The sequence below is a fragment of the Symphodus melops genome, assembly GCF_947650265.1.
Source record: "Symphodus melops genome assembly, chromosome: 6".
NCBI classification, from domain to species: Eukaryota; Metazoa; Chordata; class Actinopteri; order Labriformes; family Labridae; genus Symphodus; species Symphodus melops.
This window is the reverse complement of record NC_136696.1, coordinates 11,790,005-11,808,228: the sequence shown is the minus strand read 5'-3', so window position 1 is coordinate 11,808,228 and position 18,224 is coordinate 11,790,005. Positions and strand designations below refer to the sequence as shown.

Below are 18,224 nucleotides of genomic sequence, written 5' to 3'. Positions count from 1 at the left end.
GTGTTCAACAGGAACGTGCACAAGACGACAAATCGAGACCGAATGAATCAATCACTGAATTAGTTCCCAACAAATTTTAGAATTGATTTGAATCGATTCAATCAATTCGTTGTTGCAGCCCTAGTATAATTTTCATCATGTATTTGCAAAAAATGTATTTTTTTTTTTTTTTATCAAAAAAATGTTTGTTACTTGATAATGGTAGAATAGATTTGTATTTTCTGTTCAATATTTTTGTTTGCTTTTACAGGACGTGGTGTATTTGCAAGTGGTTCGATATGTAAAGGAGAATTTGTAGTTGAATACAGAGGAGATATGATAAATGATGCTGAATCCCAGAGAAGAAGATCGGTTTACCATCCATCATGTACTGCATTTATGTTTGCATTCAAGTGGAGAGGAAAAACATGGTGGTAAGACTTCAAGTTGCAGCTCAATGATGTTCCTTATATTACTCTATACCAGGGGTAGGCAACTCCGGTCCTCGAGAGCCCCTATCCTGCATGGTTTAAATGTGTCCCTCTTCCAACACACCTGATTCAAATGATCAGGATCGTTATCAGGCTTCTGCAGAGGTGATGATGAGATGATCATTAGAATCAGGTGTTGGAACAGGGAAGCATCTGAAACATGCAGGATAGTGGCTCTCGAGGACCGGAGTTGTCTACCCCTGCACTATACTATACAACATAATCCTAAACTAATTGAGATTTTGATTTGTGTTGAAGTATTGTGATTTGTATTTCCCCTTTTTCTCGTGTTTTCATCATATTAAGTATTGATGCCTCGAGAGATGATGGATCATTTGGGCGGCTTGTTAACGATGACCATCGGCATCCAAACTGTAAGATGAAAAAAATTGACGTGAATGGAAACCCACACCTTTGTTTGTTTGCCCTGAACGACATTGAAGAAGGACAAGAAATTACCTATGACTATGGAGGTGATGACTGCCCATGGAGAACACAGGTATGTGTATAGGGACAGGTGTACAAAATGGATAATAGTTTGATGTATTAAATCATTTTGTAGTTGAATGAATCAGTACCTGACTCTAGTAGAAACAGATTAACCTAATTATCTCCACACCACTGGTGGAGTTTAAAAACTGTATCAATGCAGTGGACTTATCAGTGAAGTTGTATCAGAATTGATGTAGCATGACTTAAAGCTGTAATCAACCCATGAGTTAAAGGATAACCTTCCGAGACAGAAAAGGCACCAGACAAACAGGATATCCGTCTTTACTCTTTTTAGAGTAGTGAAAGAGCTTGGCTGGAGTGAATGAAATGTTTTAAATTGATATTGAATGCTTTTCTCTACAATCATTATGCTGACATGCTTTTGATCTTAGAGATTTTGTCTTTTCACACAATTTGCTTGTTATACAGTATTTTCATTAAAGTGACCATTTAATTTATCCAATTTGATATTCAAAACCATTGTCAATATAAATTCTGTGTTTTCAGACAACCACCACCACAGCTAACGACATGGCGGCAGATGGGTCATGTCCTTCCCCACAGTCGGTGGCTGAGGAAAATGAGGCGCCTGGTCCGAGCAGCACTCAACAGGTATATTCAGAGTCATCACTTTAGATTTAATTCTACAGTCTCTCTTTGTCGTGTTATGGTATTTATGGCTTTCTGAAGCAGTTTAAAGGAGGAAAGAAGTTTATATTTGGATGTTAATCTAGACTAATTTGGTTGACGGCAAGAGTTTGATGTAATGCATGTTGAAACTTAGTGGTAGTGGAATATTTGGGGCAGATTTCAAACTTCGGAGAGATTTTGTTATTGTGTAATTGCTACTCTGTTCTGGACACTTACGACTTCCCCACAACACACCTTCAGTCAGTGTCTGATTAGAAAATGTGTGAAAGCCTCCCACAAACTGGTCCTCATGCAGACCTCTAACAGTATAATATATGCAATATAAATTCTGTGTTTTCAGACAACCACCACCACAGCTAACGACATGGCGGCAGATGGGTCATGTCCTTCCCCACAGTCGGTGGCTGAGGAAAATGAGGCGCCTGGTCCGAGCAGCACTCAACAGGTATATTCAGAGTCATCACTTTAGATTTAATTCTACAGTCTCTCTTTGTCGTGTTATGGTATTTATGGCTTTCTGAAGCAGTTTAAAGGAGGAAAGAAGTTTATATTTGGATGTTAATCTAGACTAATTTGGTTGACGGCAAGAGTTTGATGTAATGCATGTTGAAACTTAGTGGTAGTGGAATATTTGGGGCAGATTTCAACCTTCGGAGAGATTTTGTTATTGTGTAATTGCTACTCTGTTCTGGACACTTACGACTTCCCCACAACACACCTTCAGTCAGTGTCTGATTAGAAAATGTGTGAAAGCCTCCCACAAACTGGTCCTCATGCAGACCTCTAACAGTATAATATATGCAATATAAATTCTGTGTTTTCAGACAACCACCACCACAGCTAACGACATGGCGGCAGATGGGTCATGTCCTTCCCCACAGTCGGTGGCTGAGGAAAATGAGGCGCCTGGTCCGAGCAGCACTCAACAGGTATATTCAGAGTCATCACTTTAGATTTAATTCTACAGTCTCTCTTTGTCGTGTTATGGTATTTATGGCTTTCTGAAGCAGTTTAAAGGAGGAAAGAAGTTTATATTTGGATGTTAATCTAGACTAATTTGGTTGACGGCAAGAGTTTGATGTAATGCATGTTGAAACTTAGTGGTAGTGGAATATTTGGGGCAGATTTCAACCTTCGGAGAGATTTTGTTATTGTGTAATTGCTACTCTGTTCTGGACACTTACGACTTCCCCACAACACACCTTCAGTCAGTGTCTGATTAGAAAATGTGTGAAAGCCTCCCACAAACTGGTCCTCATGCAGACCTCTAACAGTATAATATATGCAATATAAATTCTGTGTTTTCAGACAACCACCACCACAGCTAACGACATGGCGGCAGATGGGTTATGTCCTTCCCCACAGTCGGTGGCTGAGGAAAATGAGGCGCCTGGTCCGAGCAGCACTCAACAGGTATATTCAGAGTCATCACTTTAGATTTAATTTTGTCATACTGTTTTGTTTTCCTCAGCAATTTAAAAGAGGGAGGACGTTTATATTTAAGTTGATTTCGCTTGAATAAGTACACCAAATAGTTCAGTTGAAAGAAAAAAAAAAAAAGTTAAGTGTTTCTTTTTTTCATAGATTGTGACAGACGTCCAAGCCCAAGACCTGATTTTTGCACCAAAACTGAGACGGACCAAAAGTATCATAGTAAGTGATCAGTCCCATGGCAAATGAGTATAAAATCAATTATGGTTTTGCAACCAAGCATTTTGTGTCACAATCAACAGTTACTTGCATTAATTTCAATTATTCAGTAGATTAGGTTCTTAAATGATAATTCATGTTACTTTCAGGTTCTTATTTTCAGACAAAGTAGGTGATGTTCTTCACCTGACATGTTTCGGCTGACAGCTTCAGTCTTCCTCAGAGGTGTCAGCGGATCGCTGTGACGGGTCCTCTTGTGGCGTTTCTACATGGGTGTGGCCAACCTGACAGATCTGTCAGTTCTGTCAGGTTGACCACGCCTCCCGCCGCCCACTGGTCCTTTTAGGAGAGAATCCCAGGTGTGAGACAGCATGTATGCTCCCTCATCCCGGTTCATGGTCTTGTCACCCCTCTTCCTGATCTCTATGGCCTCCTTTATTAAATAAATAGATAATATGGTATAGATAATTATATAAAGGAGGCCATAGAGATCAGGAAGAGGGGTGACAAGACCATGAACCGGGATGAGGGAGCATACATGCTGTCTCACACCTGGGATTCTCACACGTGGTCAACCTGACAGAACTGACAGATCTGTCAGGTTGGCCACGCCCATGTAGAAACGCCACAAGAGGACCCGTCACAGCGATCAGCTGACACCTCTGAGGAAGACTGAAGCTGTCAGCCGAAACATGTCAGGTAAAGAACATCACCTACTTTGTCTGAAAATAAGAACCTGAAAGTAATATTTGGAGTAGACAAAATGAACTTGCTGGAATTGATAATTCATGTGTTCTATAAAATGCTGGAGGACTGTAAAAAATGTGTATCACTTATTTGAGCTCATAAGCTGTTAAAAACATAAACCAGTTTCTCACAATGTTGACAACGTAATGATGCAAACTAACTCTTAAAAATGCCTTGAATCGTAAACTGATTAACAAAATAGTTGTTGTTTTATCTCTTTCACTTTATTGATTAACTAACTCATTCTTACAGCTTTACATAATTCTGTTTACTTTATATTTTATTTTTTAGATGAAAGACACAGATCTTGAAGATCCTGGCAAGCTCTATGATTCTTCATCAGGGAGTACAGATGAATATATTCCAGATACCACTTGTGAAAGTGACACCGACAGTGATGTGAGCCTTAATATCAACCCAAGGGCAAAACAGCCGTGTCCTGATCAAATGAGGGATATGTCTGGCTCTTTGAGTGCCATTGTCTGTGACTCCACCACATCAGACAAAATGACTTTTGAGAGTGACAGGCATAGTCTTACCTCTGAAGACATTGTACAAGAAGAACCCTGCTCAAGTCAAGACCTAAATGACAACATAGTTGTCAACACATGTAACAAAAAAGATGGGAAAAGAGTGTATGACAAGAGACATTATTGCTGGTACTGCTGTAAGCCTTTTGCTAAAATGGCTAGGCATCTCGAACGTGCACATGAGGACAAATCTGATGTGGCTAAGGCTCTGAGTTATCCAAAGGGTTCCAAACAGAGAAAAGCACATCTGGATTATATTCGCAACAAGGGAAACTATACTCACAATGCTTCTGTTTTGGAGTCTGGAAAGGGAGAACTGGTTCCATTTAAAAGACCCTCTGACAAAGCACAGGGAAATGATTTCATGCACTGTGCTTACTGTCAGGCACTTTATAAGAGAAAGGTCCTCTGGCGACATATGCACACATGTAAACTTAAACCTGGATCAGTCACCCCTAAACCAGGACAGAACAGAGTTCAGTCCATGTGTGCATACACAATGCCTGTGCCTTCATACATAAGTAAGAATCTGTGGGGACTAATCTGTGCCATGAATCCTGACCCAATCACAAATATTGTAAAAAACGACAAAGTCATTATTGATATTGGGCAGCACCTGTTGAACAAAGGTGGGACATCAGCCAAAAATCAACAGTATGTGCGAGGGAAGATGCGAGAAATGGGAAGGCTGGTACACAGTGCCAGGAAATGCACCAGCTTAAAAGACATGCAAGATTTCATAAATCCAAAGATGTACATGGACACTGTCAAAGCTGTTAAGTTTACATGTGGGTATGATAGTGAAACAAACAAGTTCCAAGTTCCATCACTTGCAAACAAACTTGGGAATACCCTCGTTAAAGTAAGCAAACTCTTAAAAGCTAAGGGTTTAATTTCAAACGATGAAGAGCTTGTGAAGAATGCAAGTGAGTTTCAAGCTGTACATCAGGAAAAGTGGAATGAGATGGTCTCGGCTACAGCGCTGAGGAACATCAGGGAAGCCAAGTGGAACATGCCCACTCTCCTGCCCTTTACCGAAGATGTCCAAAAACTGCATGCATATCTCAGTCAAGTGCATGATAACAGTTACAACTCACTCTCTGAAAGTCCCTCTACAAAAGCCTGGATGGAGCTGGCTAAGGTGTGTCTGGCGCAGATCATCCTCTTTAACCGGCGCAGAGAAGGAGAGGTGGCAAACATGCCTTTAGCTACATTTTCATCACGAGACACTTCTGATCCACACAAGGATGTGGATTGGGCACTCTCTGAAGTCGAAAAAAAACTCTGCAGACATTTCTCAAGGATTGTCACAAGGGGAAAACGTGGTCGTCCAGTTCCAATTCTTCTGACTCCAAAAATGTTGAGTGCATTAAATCTCCTTGTTGAGCAGAGAGAGGCTTGTGGAGTTCTAAAAGACAATAATTATATCTTTGCAAGACCTGGAGCCATGTCACATTTTCGAGGTTCAGACTGCCTTCGTGGCTTTGCCACAGAATGTGGTGCAAAGTGTCCAAAGTCACTGACATCTACCAGACTACGAAAGCATGCAGCAACCCTTTCAACAGTGCTAAACATGACCGACACCGAGATGGACCAGCTGGCCAACTTTCTTGGACATGACATAAGAATCCATCGAGAGTTCTATCGACTTCCTGAGAAGACCCTGCAGCTTGCCAAGATCAGCAAAGTTCTAATGGCTCTCGAACAAGGAAGATTGGCTGAGTTTCATGGAAAGACCTTGGATGAGATTGGGATAGATCCAGATGGTGTGTTATTTTATTTGACTTGTTTGTTTTCTGTTTATCTATTCCCTTTTGTTTAATTTAATTGATCTGTTTTTTGTATAACTTCCACAGAAAATGTTCAGGAGTGTGATGAGGAAGAAGAGTGCACACAGGAGGAAAACTGTTCATTTGCCAACGATGGTATGTATTTTCAGTAAGTTCCTGTCAAAATACTACAATTAGCTTAACTTTTAATAAATGTACTTTCTTACTTAAACATAATGAATGGTGTACATAATCAAAAATAATTATTTCTTTTAAATACCTCCATGATAGTCTTACTTTGAAAGTGGGCATTTTTCTTGTCAAATATTTCAAACCTAATGCCTGCTCTAGTAGAGTAAACATCATGGGTTAGTTGGCACTTGTTTTTTTTGTGATTGTACATGGATTAACGGCATGAACAATATAAAAAAAGGCATTAGAAAATAAGCCTAAAACTGTTTCAATCAATTCAATAAAATGGTGTTCAACTATACTTGGAATGTTGAACACAAATTTAGTCTCTAATGGATTTCTGTGCATTAATTGTAATTATAAATCATTAGTGCAACAAATGACACATCTATTGTACGTTGCCAGTAATATACAGTATATAGTACATGTAAAGCACACACTGTACCTTTCAAAAAATGTTGAATTTTGATTATTTCATAGAACCATCAGCAGAGGAGACGCTTCCTCCCACTGAGAGAAATGAAATGCCACCACAACCCAAGAGATGCAAACCCCGATCATCAGATGAGATTCCATCAGGGGTCAGTTCTACCTCCAAAGGTGAACTTTTCTCATCATTTCTCTTTTGGCATGATTATTATGGTGTTTGCTGAAGATGTACTATCGGTGTACGACATAAACTAGAAATTAGAAAATATTTTAACAGTATACCAGCCACGTGAACACAAAGAAACTAGACATACATGTGAATCACTTGCCACCTTACAGTTCATAGTAATTTTGTCACAAAAAACAATATACATTTTCCTTTTAAATCAATCAGATATCCTCTCGTCAACAGCTTGTGATTTGAAGACTTTGCTAACTCCACCAGCTCCAAATTGTTGTGCTGTCTACACATAACTCCCCAGATCAAAATGCTCTAAAACCCACTTGTTGGTAAGGTTACTTGGTTGTTGCTAGAGTGTACTAGGTGCTTGCAGTTGGACTAAAAAGTTTGCAGTGGCTGGAGCGGTATAGTGAGTGGATAGATGCCAAGTTATAACTTGCAGGAGCAACTCATATTGAAGACACAAATCAACTTCGAGTAGCTTTAATATAAATTTAAATAATAGTTAACAAAGTTTCTAAAGCCATGAACTCCATAGTTACATTTTCATAATGGTTGTAAAATCTTGTTAATTATTGGACATGATACATATTAGGATAACTAGACAGATTTATTGAATTGATTCAAAATGTTGATCAAAATATTAAGTGCAGAACAATGATCAGATTAATTACAGTATTGACATTTAAAATGTGCTCTACCCATAAAAAAAATTTGCGGTGTAGTTTAAATCACTTGGTAAATCTGACATTTACCAAGTGCCTTTCTTTACTCTTTTCAACTTTACATCACGCACCTGTCCAAGTGAACTGCAGCTACCTAACAGCATTTACCTCAGGCTCCATGTGAGGTGTTAGAATAATAATAATAAATTGTAGTTTCTATCCATAAATGGATGGCTAAGGTGAAGCATTTAGCCTGTGCTTACTTTAAATGATTGATATCAAACAACCTCCAGGAAAAGACAGTTGTCAAAATCATTGTATTTTCTGATAAGTTTGTATATATCAAGTCACAGACGATCGTTATATCAATGTAAAACCATAATAAGAAATTTTAGAAAACTAGTCATGTGAAAAAATGAGGACACCCCATTAAATGTTCAGTTCTTTATTAAGAAACATTCACTTTTCAATGTCTAATCTTGTTTTTATTTATCTCTGGAAAAGAAAGTGATTTAATTGCAGGTAAACGACAACAATTTACCTTGTTTTACTCATTAAACAAAAGATAGCCCTTTTGGCTTCTTGTAGCATCTACGAGTCTCTGACATCAGTCTGAGGAAAGTTTGCTCCACTCCTCAACGCAGAATTATTTCAGTTGTGAGATGTTTGAGGGGTTTCTTGCATGTACAGCCCGTTTCAAGTTACCCCACAGCATTTCAATGGAGTTATAATCTGGGCTTTGACTCTGCCATTCCAGGACTCTCCATTTTTTAGTTTTTCAACGTACATTCAGTTTTAACCCTCTAAGCGCCAAAGTCGCAAAATTGCGACGTTGCTGAATTTAACAAGCCATAGCTGTAAATATGGTGCCTCATGTAGTTACTACATTACACCAGGAGATGTCAGACATCTGTAACTTCAACCTGAGCAACATTTGGGTGTGTGTTTCTATTCAAAGTTTTGGAGTTTATAGAATTTGAAAACCGCCCCCCGGTCGAGGAAACAAAGTAGTGTTAGCGTGTGTATCGCTGGCGAGTCCGTTCGCCATGACAGTCGGTCCACAAGCAGCACATACTAAAGCTGATGCTTTGCTTCACCATGTCCATAGTGGGGGTAGCAGGGGAGGTCAGAACACCGCTAATGATGACGGGGTAGGGGGAATGTAAAAATCCGCGAAAATAGCGGCAGAAACGGGAGAAGCCGCGGGAGAAAATCCACTGCTGATAACGGTGGAGGCAGCTGTGGTGTTCAGGGTCCCGTCTTAAATTACGATGCTAATGCTTTTCTAGTTTAGTTATATTACATCTATCCCTCAGTATTGTTAAAATTTATATTAAATATCCATATGTATAAATATGTTTAAAAAACACGCAGGCTTTCATAGGGTGGTTCACATGACTGTGTTTGTCAGCATTCATAGTTGATTAATAACATGCTGTACTAAGGGGTGGGGGCATGCAAGCAAATAATTTCTTCATGTTTCAGTGCTATCACAGACATATGAATAGATTTGTTATGGTTTTTGAGTGTTACAAAGTTCTGTGTTACAAATCTGTTTTTCTGACCTCTTTAAGGTAAATCAACTACAACAAAGAAAACACCCTGGCAGCAGACGGAGGTGCAAGCGGTGGAAAGGCACATGAACAAGTTCATCATCTCTTGTACTGTACCTGGCAAGACTGACTGCGAACAGTGTTTAAAAGCTGAACCAGAAGCTCTTAAGAACCGAGACTGGAAGAACCTAAAATTCTATATCTATAACCGCATTACAGCCCACAAAAAAAACATGCAACGTTAATAATTATAAGACTACAGTTTCAGGAAGGCAGTTTTTGCTTTAATTCACATGTCTCGGCAAAATGCGCTGGTCGACTGAACATGATGAATGTTTTGTTATATTTTTGAGACATACTTCCATTTTATTTTCTCTTAACTGACAATTGTGGCCAAAAGTTGTTTTTGGTGAAAGTTGTATTTATGTTTTATGTGAGGAATCCCTTTGTAAATCTCTCAGGGATTGTTTTGAGGTTCATTTGATTTCATTTTATGAAGTTGAACACAATAAATTGGGTTCCTAAAATGTGGGTTTAATGTCTTGACATTCTTTACATGGTGGTGTTGTATTATAGTGGTAATAGCTGATGCAGTACTAGTTAGCGAATGCTGGGTGTTAGACTGGTTAAAAAATATTAACTACATTTGACTGTGTGAAAGTTAAAGAAGGAATATCTTTAACAGTGAAAATTAGAAGGGTAAAAGGTTTTAATAACCAGCAAAAAAATACATTTTAACAATAATTTTAACAAATACAACTAGACTTGGACAGCGCAGACCTCGGCCAAGCAGCTCATTTCCACCCCTTCAAAAACTTCCTGGATCCAGATGGTAAATCCAGGACATCACCAAAATTTAATCAGTTCCTTGTCTCATTGTAAACATTTCATTAAAATCCATTCATAACTTTTAGTATAAGTTATCTTTGTTAACAGACAGATGGATAAATGCTGGCAAAAACATTACCTCCTTGGTGGAAGTAATTCTGAGGATTTACATGATATAGATGCATGGCATTTATTATATATACATATTGTGGTTGCAAGGTCCCCACAAGTCAAAGCGGAAGTTGTGTGAATTATGCAAATAATATTCAAATTAGGTCCTCATGAGCCATGTTTATCTGTTTTTTAATAAGTCCCCACATAGCATGGTGAAAACATTACTTCATCAATTCAGATATTTGAAGGCGTGTATAGCATAACAAAGCTCTGGTTAGTGTACCTGATTTTTTTCAGACTTGTAAGACCTTTAGAAAGGGTGGTCCCCACACGTGACTATCACAACTTCGGTCCCCATATCAGATGAAGACGAGTATGTGTGTGTGTGTGTGTGTGCGTGTGTCTTCTTTAGTCGGACTGAACATGCATCTGGTGGACGTTGGCTGTTAAACATGACTTGCTGCTTGCTTCCAGGCATGCAAGTGGAACATTATTTTTGTTTATTTTTTCTGTCATGGCTGGGAATTTTAGACCAATTAACATTTAATGTTTCAAGAGTGTGTTTGTGTGTGCATCACCACAAATCAACCGAGACCATATGTGTGTACACATCTTACCCAGTGGCCCATATCTTCCAGACGGGACGTGGAGCTCTGGCCCCTGTCCCACAATTCATTGATCCTTCTTTTTCTCAAAACCTCTCTCCCTCCATCTTTACTGCTCCCCCTTTGCCCCTCTCACCTGACCCCTGTGACTGGGTTATTGCCCCCGAGCATGAAAGACAAACTTCAGCTTCATCAGAGGGTCAGTGTGACATCAAAGCTTTAACGCCTGTTAACACTGAAACTAGATAGTACTTCTGGCTCGCCCGGTGACCTGACGGGATAAGGCTACACACTGAGCACAGTGGGATGCAGGCAGACACACACACACACACACACACACACACACACACACACACACACACACACACACACACACACACACACACACACACACACACACACACACACACACACACACACACACACACACACACACACACACACACACACACACACACACACACACACACACACACACACACACACACACACACACACACACACACACACACACACACACACACACACACACACACACACACACACACACACACACACACACACACACACACACACACACACACACACACACACACACACACACACACACACACACACACACACACACACACACACACACACACACACACACACACACACACACACACACACACACACACACACACACACACACACACACACACACACACACACACACACACACACACACACACACACACACACACACACACACACACACACACACACACACACACACACACACACACACACACACACACACACACACACACACACACACCTAAACGCAAAGTCTTCCACACATGTTCACACACAGACGCACATAGAAAAGGTTCGATCAGATTTATGGCCTCTTTCTCACCAACACCTGGCTGCTCAACTCGAATGATGGTCAGGTGCGTTTGAACCCTTGGACAGTAAAAGTTAAAGTCGTTTTTTTTCTCCCCAGGAGGCGACATCACACTGCTGCACTAGTCCCATATATATGTCCTCTATCCTGAGGCCAGTGTGATGGAGTTCATGTTGTTTAGGAACTTCAATGAGGTCTTAAAACAGAGCCCTTCATGGGCTGCAAAGGGTCAGGGTTAACCACTGATCTAGAGTCAGATTACTCTCATAAAGACTCCATACAGGGGGTGGAACTGTAGCTGATGTATTTGTGGTTCAAAATCAGCTCGAATGGCTACTTCTTATCAGAGTAACACATCTATCCATTAGTGCTCCCAACCATCCGCTGAGGGGAGCAGAGAGCTCGGGGTGGTCTCTTCAAGCGATTCTATCGTTTCAGAGATTACTTAAAAATAAATGTATAAACAACTCAGAAAAGTTGTATTTCTCTTGACTGAGGCTTAAGAGCAAAAATAAGTCAACTCTGGTGTCTGTCCCACAATTATTACAACATGAGCTGTAAGATCTGTAACATCTATGTCCGAGAACCAGATTTAAAGGATCATAACAAAAAGCCGGTCTCTTTGATTCCTGATGATTCTGCATTAAGGCTCTCGCCAGGCTTCCTAAAAGGTTTGACGATGTGGCCCACACAGATTCGGTGGTTTTGGGTTTCCACCAAAGACTTTCATAAAGCTTTCAAAATAAGATGGGGAGCCCCAGAGATTGAGGGCCCCATTGAAGTAAAGATTGTCATTAGCAGGCGCTCATATTGTAATCACTGCCAGGTTTGAGCTGCTCTGCTCTGCCACCTGAGTCTGACACGGTAACATTTACACACAGTCATTCTGAGAAGCATGCCAATAAATCTGGAGATGTAAAAAAAAAAAAAAAAAAAGACAAATTAGTAGATGTTCAAAAAGTATCGAATATAACAAGATGCTAAATCATTTCATCCTCATAAACTCATAAACCAGGCAGAAATACAGCCAACATTTAAAACATCACAGGATTTAGAAGAATCGGCCAGGGCAGAGACAAGAGGGATGTGTGTCTGATATTTTGTTTTCTTTGATGAGGCAAGGAGCCCACCTTTGCTCACTTACAGTGTATCTGTTAACTATTAAATGTATGGGAGCCAGCTGGCCATGTGTTCAAATGTAAGTGTGCCTGTGTGTGTGTAAAATGGCTTACAGCACACACACACACACATGTTTGAGTGAATTTTATTTTTCTGTGAGGCCAAAACCCAGATGTGTGGGCAAGCTGCAAGTACTTTTCACTCACACACTCCATTGTTGCTAATCTAACTAAAGCTGTTTGCACAACACCCTCATGTTTGTCCTGACTGCTAAATGTCACCATTTTAAAACTTGATGTAAACTAATGTTTTAACAGGTTTAATGAATGTGTTTTGGAAGAGAGAAGACATTATTCATCTTGCGTTTACTGTTTCTTTCTATGGAAATCTAATAAAATAAAACTTCATTTCCTGGGGCTTATTAAAAGAATGTCAGAAGTTATCAGGTATGAGGCGCCAGATGGCCTCGAGGTGTGGTTGAACCCAAATGTAAAGCAGCTCTTCTCCTGCATTTCATTCCCTACTTTCTCTCTCCATGGACTTCCTGCTCTATCCGCTGTCTTATCAAAGGCATCCAAAGATAACTGAAAATACACAAAACTGCTTTCGGGCTGACAAACATTTCGAAAGCATTTGTCTCAGGACTGAATAAGACGAGAATTACCATAATTGTTCTACAAAGGCCACTCACAGCAGATCAGAGGAGAACCCTAACAGAATTACAGACCATTAGCACCTCTTAAAAACTCCTAAACCACCACTCTTCAGTCTCATGAAAGCTCTCAAGAAACAATTCGCCCTTCTCTAAGACTAACATTAGCACCTGGAGTCTTTTGCTTACCTATTATTTACCCACAGAAAATTAACACTTCAATGACCGGGGGCCTAACTAAAGGAATGGCAGGGGATGAGAGGTGGTCTGGGAAAAGGTGCTTACTTGATTAGAAGCTGACTGTTAATGTCTAAGTGTGGATGTTTGTGTCTTTCACTTTGTGCTGCTGTTATGTGTAGAGTGCTGAAAACAATCAAATCCTTGCAAATAATCAGGACAACTTAACAATTGCAAGATGTTTGAGAGGAGTCTTAATATATGAACAAAACTGATTTTCTGAAGGTTGAAAAACAAGTAGTAAAACCCCTTGATAGTTCTGATTTCATCTGTTAGAAGCATTGAATAAAAGCTCTTGTTAATGACATTAATCAGTCCTACCTCTCCTTGCTAAGTGCCATGCGTGGGGGATCCAAGTTTGGATTCTCCATGGACTCCATTTGTGGGCAGCGCAGGAAGTAGTAAAGGGTGTGGAGAGCGTCCGGCGACCAGGACACGGGCTGCTGGGGACGGGCGTGGCGGGCGGGGCTCAGTCCCGGACGCACTGAGCTGAGGCGCTGCATGTGATGCATGGCGCGGGACACCAGGTCACCTGGAACAAAGGATGTGGGAGAAAGATCAGAATAGGATTTTTTTTGTTGATGTTCACTCTAATAAATACATGATAATCAGTCCTTTAAATGGGTTAGACTTTATGGATTAACAATAGACACTTCAATGGTAAGCTGGCCCCGAAAAAGCCACATCACACATCTAAAAAAAAACAAAAAAAAAACACAGAGTCAGTGTAAACTCTGTTGGCTCCAAATCAAATTGGATTTCTCTTATTTTTTTTAAACAACTCCTTTACTCATTAATCTCTCTCCCTCCGTGTTTCTAGCTATATTCACCTTTAGCAGTGTTGTTATCAGTAAGCACAGCCAGACAACCAGCCAACCATTCATCTTTAACCACTGAAGGAGTCAATGGGCTGTGGGACAGTGGATCACAGGCTCTAATGAACCGTTCAGCTGTTCTGTATTGATGGATTTCAATCACAGCAGCACTTAGCTTAAAAAGGTGGAACTGAAGGGTTCGCCAAGTGATAAAAGTCAAGGTGAAGAAGACTTCTTAATCTGTTCTGATTACTTCGAGTGGAAATGCTTTTTTTTTTTTTTTTTGTCAAAGAGGAAGACAAATGCAGCATGAGGATTCATCCAGCCACAATGTTAGTTAATAGTTAACAACCATGTGCAGTTGGATAAAGGCTAAATCAGAAACGACCGAGTTCATTAGAGTTTATGAAACTTTATATTAAAGACAGCATGCATGGATAGATGCACAGATCCCAAAAGACAGGGTGTGGGACTGCATGGAGTAGAGTGTGTAGATAACAATCCGAGTCCTTGAGCACCGGTGTCACAGCTGGAGTTTAGTGGAGTTGATAAAATATCAGTTGTCACAGAGGGAGGAAGTGGAGGAGGGGCAGAATGATGGAGGGAGGCCAGGTTGAACTTGGGATCGTATAACGCTCATTTAGCATAATTACCCCTGGGTTCATTTCTAACCAGATTACTGTGAGGGAACAAGGTCTTGGAGGTTCAGCCTTGTGAGTGTGTATGTGTTGGTCTCTATTAAAGGGGTACTTCGAAAGGGGGGGGGGGGGGGGGGGGGTTAATAGTGAAGAGCCCCCCCACCCAAAAAAAAAAAAAAAACAGACCCCACTTCAAGCTGAAGGGCCTCCTTTGTGTTAACCACCAGCAGCAGCCTCTCCAGGAGGTCTCCTAGGAATTCTTACCCAAGATGGAGAGCCTCTCTCTGGCTTTTTCAGCCATTATTGTGCCCCGAGGCTAATCTGAGCTCCGGGGGTCAGAAGGATATGAAATACTTTATTCTTAGATTGCAGCCCATGTTGAAGGCCTTGAGGACGACTTAGTTAGAAAATTTAGACTATTTAGTCAGTCAGTTTAGTACAAACATAATCACATACTTTTTTTTCTGGACTTTATATGACCCCATATACTAATAGGCTTTACAAGCTTAAGCACACAGCTTATTTTATATGGGTTTGTCTAGTCCTGATCCTTCTTATTACCTTAAGTAAACTGGTCACATAATTATAGTTTCCCACAGCTGATGATGACCACCACAGAGCTGAGAATAAGACTGTAAAGCTCTCTGAACAAGACTGAAGCCAAAATGATATTTTCAACAGTTTGGGTCATTTATCAGAAAGGCCCAGTATGCTGCCTTCCATCATGTTAATGTATGCCGTGTGTCGCTGTGTCTAGCCAAGTCCAGTCGTACAGATGCTCCTATGTCCTCCTGGTCTCTTGGGCTCAGATCAGAGTGCCAAGCCCTCTGAGTTTTTGTTGTGTGAATGCGTATCATTGAACACATGCCTCTGTTTGTGTGTGAGTGAGTGTGAAGGATGCCAGCCCTGCCCAGAACAGCCCAGCCTCACACCACCAGAGAGATGTGGCACAAAGAGACCACTGAGGGAGTAAGTCAGAGAGAGCGTGTGTGTGTGTGTGTGTACACTTTCTTAATGCCTCACTAACGCCGACGGTGTATGAACGTGGCCTTGTGCTGGACGAACAAATGGCAGAGTGTTCGCTCATTTGGAGAAGGAAACCTACCCTGGCCCTCACAAACACTCACCTCCATCCCTCCACCTTTCTACCCGACACCTCACCTCTCTACCTTTCCATCACACCCCCCAGCCCTCCACACATCTCAGTCCTGCTTCTACCACTACATACATTCCTCCACTCCCCTTTTTCTCACTTTTTAATGACCTGCTCTCTTGCAGTCTCCAAAAATCCATCAGAGCCCCATGTTTAATGAAGCCACATGTACAGTGGGACTGTGTGTAAGTGTGTGCATGATTCTTTATTTACCAGCTTATACGTCCACAGGAATGGGCATCTAAAACTGTCAGTATTTCAAGAAATCCATCCAATCTTTCAAACCATGTGGTTGGTGGAAAAAAAGAAGTCTAAGGGAGGTCCTTTATTCTCAATAGATTCTTTCCTTCACCAGAGCCATGAATAAAGTTTCAGAACTAGGACACTTTCCAACATAACACCCCTCAAAATCTGACTGAATGAGTAGATGAGTCTGAACTACAACAGCTGCCTTGACGCTTCAGTGAAGATACTAGTTATGCTTTACTCTGTCCTTTTAGCTTCTGTCTGAGAAACGTACGTACACCATAAACGTTTGACATTGACTTTTTCTTTCCAGAATTGGAGGACAGTAGTATACAGGCATGCTCACTTCACTCCCCAGAGCTCAGTGTGTAGACAAACTACCCCACTGCTTGTTTTTAAGAAGAGCTCACATTAGACAGCTTTCACAATGAGGCAAAAGTCGGGGCTTATCCTGAGACACGAAGAAAATGGTTTTAAAAGAAAGTGACTCCATTATCTGTGCCTGGCACTGGTTTGTCTGAGACAACTAACCCTTTTTCACAGGAGGGAGGCTGCCTGTCTTCAAAAGCTGTAAACAGTGTAGGTGAACAATGTGTGTAAAAAAAAAGTGGATTAAAGAGTCAAGTATTTAAGAAGAAGGACAGTTGATTTATCATTGGTGGGAATGATTTGAAGTCTGTAATGACAAGAACGTTTTGTAGCTTGACGGTTGTTCTTTCATGACTATTAAAAGATCTTCATGCAAGAATTTCATACATTTTAACACAATATGGGAATAAAAGCTCCACAGTATTCTGGAGTACGTGTACTCACTGAGCTCAGAGATACTGCCCACACAGGTAGCCAGCAGGGACTGCTCCAGCGTCCTCAGCTCCAGCTGGGCATAGGCATCCTCCCTGCTGTCCACAGACGTCTGCTGGTTCTCCGTGTAAGGACTGAAATGGGCTGGCAGAGACAGAACTCCTACAGAGACAGAGAGACAATGGCATTCGTGATTAATATGAAAAGTTAGTGGGCAGCAAGCCTCCATAATATCTGCATCCTCCATCCACACTCTCCGCCAACAGAAGTCCCAAAACAAGTGCCGGTGGTATTTACATCGTGTGTTTGTGATTCTGGTAGCATGTTAGCGACACAGCTGAGGGCAAATAAACACACGAGGGAACGTGATCCCTGCTCTCAACACATTCAGGAAAATAAACGGAGCGCGTCGTGACATCAGGCTAATAAAAACTAAATCAAAGGCACAGAAAAGAACCAGGCCGCATATAACCCGAGCTTCAGTTTCATTCATACCTGACAGTGACATGTCGCAGTCTAAGATGTAAACGGGCCGCAGCTTCACAGAAAAGAATGTAAAGACAGACTTAGTTTGATATTTATCACATTCACGGACATTGCATAACAAATGCAACAAGTTCTGCATGTCTGATGCATGCTTGTAACATTTGCAGCATTTCTGCAGAAGTCTAGAAACACGAGTGAAGAGGAGATTTATGAAGATGATATAATGAGAGTTTATAGACAGATTTAAGATGAGAGACGTTTGTTATGGGATTCATGTACTGCTGCAGCATTCTCTTTCTACTATCAAACTAT

General features: G+C 40.8%; 1 protein-coding gene across 1 annotated transcript in view; it reads right to left on the bottom strand.

The window, feature by feature from the left end:
* The window catches only part of abtb2b (ankyrin repeat and BTB (POZ) domain containing 2b), a 59,527-nt gene that overhangs the window by 18,238 nt on the left and 23,065 nt on the right, over window positions 1–18,224 (bottom strand). Inside the window, exons 2-3 of the mRNA XM_079347005.1 lie at window positions 17,439–17,588; window positions 14,095–14,305 (exon numbers count right to left, since the gene is read on the bottom strand). Coding sequence (XP_079203131.1) covers window positions 14,095–14,305; window positions 17,439–17,588 — 361 coding nt within the window. The remainder of the gene's footprint in view (window positions 1–14,094; window positions 14,306–17,438; window positions 17,589–18,224) is intronic.